Source organism: Heterodontus francisci, chromosome 7 (assembly GCF_036365525.1).
Source record: "Heterodontus francisci isolate sHetFra1 chromosome 7, sHetFra1.hap1, whole genome shotgun sequence".
Lineage (NCBI taxonomy): Eukaryota > Metazoa > Chordata > Chondrichthyes > Heterodontiformes > Heterodontidae > Heterodontus > Heterodontus francisci.
Genome location: NC_090377.1, coordinates 110837162 through 110847476, shown reverse-complemented (window position 1 = coordinate 110847476; position 10315 = coordinate 110837162). Strand labels below are relative to the sequence as shown.

The 10315-nt window shown below is 43.2% G+C and overlaps 1 protein-coding gene across 1 annotated transcript in view; it reads right to left on the bottom strand.

Moving 5' to 3' along the window:
- Positions 1-2815: 2815 nt before the first annotated feature.
- Positions 2816-10315, bottom strand: part of LOC137372232 (SH3 domain-binding protein 4-like) — a 70695-nt gene continuing 63195 nt past the window's right edge. Inside the window, exons 4-5 of the mRNA XM_068035883.1 lie at positions 9151-9339; positions 2816-5708 (exon numbers count right to left, since the gene is read on the bottom strand). Of these exons, the coding sequence (XP_067891984.1) occupies positions 5484-5708; positions 9151-9339 (414 nt within the window). The 3' untranslated portion in view covers positions 2816-5483. The remainder of the gene's footprint in view (positions 5709-9150; positions 9340-10315) is intronic.

Sequence of the window (10315 nt, the reverse complement as noted above, 5' to 3'; positions counted from 1 at the left end):
GCAGCACTTGCAATGCAATAACCTGCTCACTGTTGCTCAGTTTGGGTTTCAGCAAGGCCACTCAGCTCCTGGCCTCATTACAGCCTTGGTCCCTACATGAACAAAAGAGCTGAATTCAAGAGGGGAGGTGAGAGTGACTGCCCTTGACATCAAGGCAGCATTTGATTGCGTGTGGCATCAAGGAGCCCTAGCAAAATTGAAGTCAATGAGAATAGGGGGAAAACTCTCCACCGTTTGAGTCATACCTAGCACAAAGGAAGATGGTTGCGGTTGTTGGAGGCCAACTGTCTCAGTCCCAGGACATCGCTGCAGGAGCTCCTCAGGGTAATGTCCTTGTTCCAACAATCTTCAGGTGCTTTACCAATTACCTTGCCTCCATCATAAGGTCAGAAGTGGGGATGTTTGCTGATGATTGCACAAGGCGCAGTGCATTTGCAACTCCTCATATACTGAAGCAATCCATGCAGCGAAACCCGGACAACATTCAGGGTTGGACTGATAAGTGGTAAGTAACATCGCGCCGCACCAGTGCCAGGCAATGACCATCTCCAACAAAAGAGAATCTAACCATCTTGGCATTCAATGGCATTACCATCGCTGAATCCCCCATTATCAACATCCTGGGGGTTATCATTGCCCAGGTACTGAACTGCAGCAGCCAAATACAAAATGTGACTACAAGTGCAGGTCAGAGGCTGGGAATTCTGTGGCGGGTAACACACCTCTTGACTTCCCAAAGTCTGTCCACTATCTACAAGGCACAAGTCACGGGTGTGATGGAATAATCTTCACTTACCTGGACGGGTGCGGCTCCAACAACACTCAGGAAGCTCGCCGCCATCCAGGACGAGGCAACCCGCTTGATCAGCACCCCATCCACCACCTTAAACAAAAATTCATTCCCTCTACCATTGACACACAGTGTCGGCAGAGTGTGCCATCTATAAAATGCACTGCAGTAACTCACCTAGGCTTCTTCGACGGCACCTCCCGAACCCACAACCTCTACCACCTAGAAGGACAAGGCAGTAGATGCTTAGGAACACAACCACTTGCAAGTTCCTGTCCAAGCCACACACTACCCTGACTTGGAACTACATCGCCGTTCCTTCACTGTCGCTAAATGAAACTCCTGGGACTCCCTTTCTAATAGCAGCGTGGGAATACCCGCACCAGATGGACTGCAGTCATTCAAGGCTCACCACAATCTTTTCAAGGGCAATTAGGAGTGGGTAACAATGCTGGCCTTGCCAGTGATGCCCATATCCCATGAAAGAATAAAAAAAAGTGAACTGCGCAGAGACATGCACACACAGAAACTAAAGAAAAGCTTTGCATAAGGTTGATCAGTTCTGAGTTAAGGTTTTTATTTGGTATGCAAAGCCAGAGACTACGATTAGTGTGATCTGATAACAGTTCACTAGAGCAAGACTGGTGAGCAAACGAGCATACTCCTGCATTCTGGCTGGCTGGCTTTAACAGTGTACTGTGATATGGATCAGTGGGAAATACATGTCGAGATTATGGTCTTTGAGTCTGAGTTGATGAAATTAAAATTGGTTATTTCTTTTAGTTAGAATCCTACACCAATTATACTAAGCGTTAGGATGCTCTTCACAGGCGATAACAACTTCTGAAGTAACTTCAACTATTGCACCTCATCTACAGCATTAAACAAAAGAGAAAACAAGCCAATTAGCATAAACGTGAAGCAGAACAGCACAATATGGTTATAAAAGCAGTAAATTTACATTAATTTGCAACTTGCAGGCAAATTAATCTTTGGGGTAAACACTGAACAATACTTTACACTCAAATGGCTGTTACAGAGGGGATGGGGAGATAACGTAATTACTATAAGAAAGGTTTCACAAAGAGCAGGAATTTAATCAAACAGTCCCGTTACTTTCAGAACTATCTATTCATTTCAAGGACGTCTGCACTGTCCATGGCATATAGAAAAAAATAAACTCACTTGATGTTCTTACATGTAGCTTCCCTCCCAATTTCGACATTGCAAAATATTCTAGTAAAAGCGACTAATGGGATCATCTACTTTCAGAGTTCACTCAACCCAGCTAGTGGAAGGAGAGGTCTGTTGAGCCCACACTTACAGCATATAATACTGTCAAAGGAACAACCTTTCCATAAATTTAGGCCAATCTGATGACATAGATTAGTGGGACAATGCACTTTAATACAATTTCAGCTCACATCTTACAGCGCATTTACCAATAATTCAAAGACTCAGCAAATTCTAAGTGTGGGTTAAAAAAACCATGCAGCTTAGAATACATAAAATTTGAAGGGGGTCCTCACTGAGGCATAAGTAGCATATCATGGCATGGATAAAATGAACCCAGAACGAATACTTGTCAGTCAGACCAGTGGAACAAGAGAGCAAATATTTAAATTAGTCAGATAGAGTTAAAAAAGTCATTGCAAATGTTTATCATTCTTTGAGTTAACGTTCCATCAAGTAATGTGGTGCAGTTAAGTAGTTCAGGGTATTCAAGATATGGTTGGGCACTGGCATGGGAGCACCAGAGCAATGAGTTGGATGGGATAAATTGGGACAAACTGCCTTTCCTATTCTGGACGCTTTCCTCATTTTAGTTACAAAGTGATTCCTGACAACGCTGGCCAGCGCCGACGTCATCAGGCTGCGCTGCGGTGCGCACATGCGCAGACGGTCTCCTGCTCTCTGCAATGCAGTCTTTTAGTTATTACTGCAACTTAAATAGCAACAAACACTCATAAGTGTATAAATTCCCGTTATAAAAAGCAAACAGATTTCAAGCTGTGAAGCATTCAGTGTCAGCATTTTTTTTTAATAAAAATGAAAATTGGTTTTCTTAGAAATCAAGTCAAATCAATGTTTAGTCTTCAGATATATGCATCAAAATCTTCCATTTAGCTGGACTTAGTTAAAGCATTGGGCTATATTAAATCTTAACTCCAAAAAAAAGGTGCATGTTAATCCTGGCATCACCTTGAACTTGAGTTCACACAAAGAAGAGTGTCACTTAATCTATATCAATACTCAAAACTACTCAAATATTAATAGTTTGCGATTGAAGATATGAATAATCATTTTACAATTTCTGGGCACCAGTTTTTAAACTTGCACCCAATAGCAAAGAAATTCAGACAGACTTACTGCAGCTTAAGTTAGGGAGCTTTCATTTTTTGCAAAGTTCTATGGAGGCTGACATACTTATGGCCATCGATGGAAGCCAGAGAACAACCACTGATTTAAACAAAGGGTGCCCCATGTAAAAAGTTGGCAGTAGCTTGTGCAAACTTTCAGATTCAGTTTGGGTAGATTGAAGAACAGCAGTTTGAACTCTGCATTCTGATGTATCCAATAAAAGTCCCAAAAAATATTGCCCGTGTGAATAAAGTGGTATTTACGAGCAGACACACAATTCTTAATGTGGCCCAAGTTAGTGATGTGAACAGGAAACCACTGCAAGAAATTCAGATCACACCAATCTTTCACATTCCAACAGAATAAAAAATTATTATGTTGACATGCTTCCCTCATTACACCAACCGAGAGAGAGGGGCATGTTTGGGACATGTACAGTTTCTCAGAGAAGAGTGATGAAAAGGAAACAGCTTAACAAATAAAATGGTGCCAGCTCATTCACAATATCTGATGACCAAAGTTTCTGAAATGAGTAACGAAATGTCTAAACAGAAGGCTGGAGAAGGGTTATTGCCCTGTCCAAGAAACCCAAGTTACCCAATTAACGCACGGTAGCTTTCAATGTGCTTCAAAAGCATTAAAATTTCTGGCCAATTAATATTAGAATTTCTTTTAGATTCTGCTGCTCCAACTTTCCCATAGAACAGGGCCAGGTGTCCACTAGTCCACAGAACAGGGCCAGGTGTCTATCCAATTGAACAGGGCCAGGTGTCCATTAGCCCACAGAACAGGGCTAAGTGTCTACTATACCAGTGAATAGGGCCAAATGTCTACTATACATAGAAGAGGGTCTGCTATACCATGCATTACTAGCAGCCTCAGTGAGACCAATTAGTCCAATCTAAAACTGTGTTGCTTGAAACGATTACATTGCATTAATTACCCCAATGTCAGTTAGTGAAGAGGAAAACAGAAGCACATAAAAATGTTCACATTTAAGTGCAACAAACAGCATCAGTAATAATTCTATTAACTGCTACAACCCACATTTTTGCCTGACCCACCCAGAACACGTTTAGAAGCCATTAAGAAATTGTGACCTTCAAACCAGGAACTTCAAATAATATACACCTTTGATAGTAGTGAGTGGGTTAAAGAAAGGTAATGTAATGAATCGGACTAACAGGTCACATTGAGAAGACAGTGAGACGGGAGATCTACAAGAGCCTCTTTGTTTTTAAAATACACCGCAGAGGATCCTGCATTCCCAAAGCATTTCCACCTTTCAAATATGGTGAATCCTCTTCCCCACCCTACCCCTGACCAGCAGCATTTTCAATTTTTTTCAGCAATCCAAATCCATGCTACTTGAAACTGGAGAGAAAACCCTGCCTTAGGTTGGGAACTGTTGAATAACCTGGATGGCACTTTTCAGAGTGGTTTGCCAGAGTTTCAGTATGCAACAGCTGGGACTAGTTCCCTAGCTCAAAGTTCAAGCATGTCTCGACATGTCCAGCTTCCCTTTGCAGCTTTTCAACTGACAGCCTTATAAGGCAGAATACCCAGGCAAATAGTTGGATCGCCACACAGCTGGTCACCACACAAGGTTTCTAATGAAAGGGGGCAGGGGGTGGGGGAGGTGGATGGAATAAGAGAATAGCTTTCATGATTAAAGCAGACTAAGGAAAAGCTTATATATACCTGAGGTAGTTAGGACACCCGCTGTATTTACAAAGCTTAAAAACTACATTCAGTCAATTACTTAGGATATGGATTAAAGAACAACTCTGGAACATTGCTCAGACCTTTGACACATTTAAAAATAGTACCAATACAATAGTGCTATTTAAAAGGAAGAAACCATGCAGTGAAAGTTTAGCTTCTCTTTACACTAACGCACAATCTCTATCGATTCAAAAATGTTAACAGGATTTAATTAGAATTGTGTTCATTATAACCCATTGGTGAATTCACTCATACCCACCCTCCCCATATACAAGTTGATTTGATTTTGTGTGCAAAACAAGCTATTGGAACACGCTCCCGAGTCACAAAATATCAGGTAGCACTTTTAAAAAGTCTTGGGAACTAGGTTGAATTTTGCCTTAACCAGAGATAGTTTGAACACAGTGCTATAAAACTGACAACTGAAGCTTTTCGCAACACAGAAAACCCCAGAATACTCCATGTTGTAAGGGTCCGTTAGTCCAGTTGGCACTTTTCAGAAACTGGGCCCAAATGGCTTGAGTCATTCATGGCAAAATCTTTGTCACTCGCCTCTGTTGCTAGACTCACTGCAAGTCTTCCCTCAATAAGTTCCAGAACATCCAAATTAAATAGCAATGTCATCCTGGTCAGGGGGCCTGAACGCTGCTGCTCTGAGAATATCCAGAGCATGAACCAGGATGAGGGTACCCGTCAAGTGTTTCCAGCGCTTTGTGATCGGGTGTTTCATTTTATCAAGCCCCAGGTGCAGTTCCTGAATCACATCTCTGTAGCTGTCTCCAATCTGTGCACTCCAGGTCAGCAGGAAGTCATAGGCTGGTTTCCACATAGCCTGGAAGAGCACAAATCAATTAGTTCCACTATTTTGTACAACAACAACTTGTATTTATAGAGCACCATTAACTTAGTAAAACATACCAATACTTCTCATGGCAAAGGGTATTTCCATTTTGTCATCCTTGCTATATCCTCCTGTTGTATCGATAGCTTAGAAGCTTCATATTGTAAGACTCAGCTAACTAAACTTTTGTCTGAACACTTGCAGGGGTCCATGCAGCAGACACATGTAGTTCTAGATTCCCCCCATGAGGGGAAACATCCTCTCAGTATCTACCCTGTTAAGCCCCCTCAAAATGTTATATGTTTCAATAAAATAACCTCTCAGTCTTCTAAACTCCGATGAGCCCAACCTGCTAAACCTTTCCTCATAAGGCAACCCTTTCATCCCAAGAATAACAAGGGAATACTTTCTGACACTGACTGCACCCTTTCCCGAACCTCAATTAAGTGCCACACACTTAGAAAGAGACTGAAATTGTCAGCTACATAATTAGTTCTACAAATCTGAATTGGAATAAATCACGCAGTGACCTGTGTCTGAGATTCAGCATTGGAGAGAAGTAGCCGGAAGCTTTCAATCATGTCGGGCTAAAACCACCAAAGCAGTTTGTCGAAGCAAATAGTCTGTCAACGGCAGAAACTCCAGACTTTGGAATTCTGATATCCATCAAAAACCTGCACTGGTTAGTCCAGTAATTCTGATATCGGTCACAAGCTTGCAATGGTTAGTCTGGTAATTAGTTTTAGTTTTAGAGATACAGCACTGAAACAGGCCCTTCGGCCCACCGAGTCTGTGCCGACCATCAACCACCCATTTATACTAATCCTACACTAATCCCATATTCCTACCACATCCCCACCTGTCCCTATATTTCCCTACCACCTACCTATACTAGGGGCAATTTCTAATGGCCAATTTACCTATCAACCAGCAAGTCTTTGGCATGTGGGAGGAAACTGGAGCACCCGGAGGAAACCCACGCAGACACAGGGAGAACTTGCAAACTCCACACAGGTAGTACCCAGAATTGAACCCGAGTCGCTGGAGCTGTGAGGCTGCGGTGCTAACCACTGCGCCACCCTGTGATATCTGTCACAAACTTGCAATGGTTAGTCCAGTAATTCTGATATCGGTCACAAGCTTGCAATGGTTAGTCCAGTAATTCTGATATCTGTCACAAACTTGCATTGGTTAGTCTAGTTGTATTGCACCCTAGGAAGCTGAAGGACTCTGAAATCCAAACCCCAGTTTGCTATGTAACCGGGGATGGAGGAAGGAGGGAAATATAAAATAAAACAGGATTCCTACTCCTAAGTGTTATTACTCAGTGAGCCCCGGGTCACTGTGTGTGTTATTCTTGAATGAGAACAGGAACAGGCCTGGCCGTGATGCCCTCCACAGTTGGATAGTCTGTTGATACTCACTGCCCATGCTGATGCATGAATATAACTAGGCACTGGCACGAGGTAAGGGAGACCTGCTCTTAACCATGGAACCATACCTCAGCAGAGAATAAAGAAAGAAACAAGTTAATTATCCTTCATACTATGGTGCTGATTTGATGACACAGGTGACAGATATGACACAGAGTAAATTCCTGTGTTGGTTAGAATTGCTCTGGAATAGCCTGGATACCAATTTGGCGACATCCATTTCAACAAAATTTAACACTCCATTAGTCGCTGCTGAACTCCCTGTGGCTGGCGGTGAGCACAGCCCTCCAGGGTCAGTGGGGCGAATCCAGGACATACCATCAGCTGACAAGAGCATTCAACCAGGTGAGAGATTCCAAGCACCATGGCATCTCAGGAGAAAGAACAAATCACAAGAATTTAATTTCTTTTCCATTTGCCTTCTCTCACATGCACTCAGTTAACCACCACTCACCTCCTCCTTAGGGAGGGTGATGGTCAGTCTGATCAGCTTCTGTTCATACGGACGTCTCTGCTTCCTATTTAGAGACAGGGTGGGAAGAACTTGTGGCCATTGTAGCTTTCAATGCTTGGCTGAATCCAGAAAGTGGGGCTTACAACAGAGTGGGAGAGAAGAGAATGAAGGCAAAGAGAAAAGAAATTAAATGCTGCAAAAGTAGTATGTTTGAGGGTGAAGATCGTGGCATTCGCATAGGCGAATTTTAAAGCTTTTGAATTGCCTTGTTTTACTGACTCTATCTACTGCTCTATCTGATGTAGGTATGTTTACCCTTGGCAAGCAGTAATAAGAAAACAGCCATTACTAATCTCCATCCAGCTGTTGCATGGATGAGCTTGTGTGAGGCATAGAATAGATGGTTCTTTGTTTTGATCTGAATATGCACCTCTTTTCAGCCCAAAGATGGAAGGCAGGAGAGAGAGAGAAAGAATAAAGGGAGCGGGATACTCAAGCAATGACCGTAAACAGGCTGGATTTGAATTAGGGGTCTTTCACTCAATGGTGCAAACCTTTAAGCACTCGAGTGCTTAGAGTCTCTGATAACACTGAAAATACACAGGTGACGTTTCTCCTAGAGTGGGGAAGCTCAGTCCATGTTGAGGACCAAGCCTCATTTGCACTGGAAACAGAACAGCCCACTGGTTATAGATTAGGCTGTATGGAGTGAAAGGGCACTATGTGAGAAAGAGATAGGGGTGTGGGGGGGGGAATGGAGCTGTGAGGGTGCGGAACTGGAGATGAAATATCCCAGGCTGGGTTTGTGAAACCTGCAGGAGCGCTCCTGTTTCTCCTGGCCCCGCAGAAAGAAAAGGAACGCTCCTGATGCTGTTGGAGCGTGCACAGCACCTTGGATTGCCATTTGGGATCCTGTTGGTGTCGTTTAGTCTCCATTTTAACTGGCCTGTTGACCAACTCTGAGGTTGCTTCAGCTACCAGCTCTAGGCCCACGGGAACACTGTTGTGACCACAGTGACACTGGGTCATCACCCATTATTTTTAGCAGTTTCTACCAGGCAGATGGGCTGAAAAATCAGCCCCCAGCTTCGACAATAGAAATAGAGAATTTTGGGACCATTGCTCTTCCCAATAGTTAAGTGATCTGGACTCAGATAGAGGGAACACGGTCACAAAAAATGCAGAAAATGCAAAATTAAGGAGTTTGAGTGTGAAATAAAACAGATTTCAGGAAGACAAACAGATCAGCATCGTGGAGATAAATTATAAAGGGTTTTTAACAAAGCTAATTTGAAGACAGTATATCTACTGATGATTTCATAACTAGACAGCATTAGGCTATGATGGTTACCAAAAGTTCAAAGGGTGAAGTTGGAAGATTTAAAGAAAAATGCAGAATGTTATCTGAACATAAAATGCTCTACTAGAAACAGATGCATTAGCAGCTTTTAAAAGGGAATGTGGATCGATATTGTGCCACAAATCCAGCTTCAGAATGTGCGCGCTGATATTGGCTGCACTAAGCTGGCGGGCTGAATAACCTCACCTCAGTTTCAACAACCCCATTCTTGTCCCTGTGGGGAGCTTCGTAAGCTTCCATCTGTTGCCTGGAAACTTTAGCCAGTTTCTCAGCTAGCTCCCTCCATCTTGGGGCCACTTCAACAGCGGTGGTAAGCAGTACAAAATCTTGGATGAGCCTGGCGACGAGACCTTGGCAGTCCAGTTTTAACAAGGCCTGTGGACATTAAAAAGGGAAAAATTCAGAAGCTGTAAATGAGATACAAATGTAGATGGGCAGGAAAAGGTCAACTGACCAATCAAGCCTGTCCCACACTCAAATAGCAGAAGCATCATGACTTCAAATATTTCATGCCCCCTCCCTGCAGCCATGTAATTTCCTGGGAGAGGGAACAAGGAGAGAAAAACCCCAGGGCCAATAAGGGAATAAATACTGGGGAAAATTCCTCTCCGACCCTCTCAGGCGATTGACACCAGTCTGGGAGACCACATGGACTGAGTGTTATCTATAAAGACACTGATCTATATGATGCGATCTCTCCCCCACTCAGGAGCTGTTCCAGTTCCCTCTTGAAGACAGAGTGTCAGTACCCAGCAGGCAACACATTCCAGAGGCACATTACTCCCTGAGAAAAGAAACACCAAACATCCAGTCTATTCCTCCCATTGTTTAAACTCATGTTCCCTGCTCCTCTCCAACCTGTTAAACTGGGACAATCTCTCAATAGGGACACTATCCAGCCCTTTCATTATTTTATATCAGGTCACCTTGAAGTCTGCATTGCCCTAAAGCAAACAAATCAAGGTCCTCGAGCACATCTGAGCAGCTGAGGTTCTTTAAGCTAGGAATCATTCTTGTAGCTCCCCTCTGGTCCTTAACAAGGACAATATATCACCCACCATGGTGTGGGGGGGGGGGGGGGGGGGGGAAAAGAGAACCAAAACTGGGTGCAGTCTGATCAGTGACCTGTAAAATGTCAAAATGGTGGCCTTTAATTTACACGGAATAGTTTCATTAATACAATGCAATAACCTCATAGAAAAACAGAAAATGCTGGAAATACTCAGCAAGTCTGGCAGCATCTGTGGAGAGAGAAACAGAGTCAACGATTCAGGTCTGTGACCTTTCATCAGAACCTCTGATGAAAGGTCACAGATCTGAAACGCCCGCTCCATTTTTCTCTCCACAGACA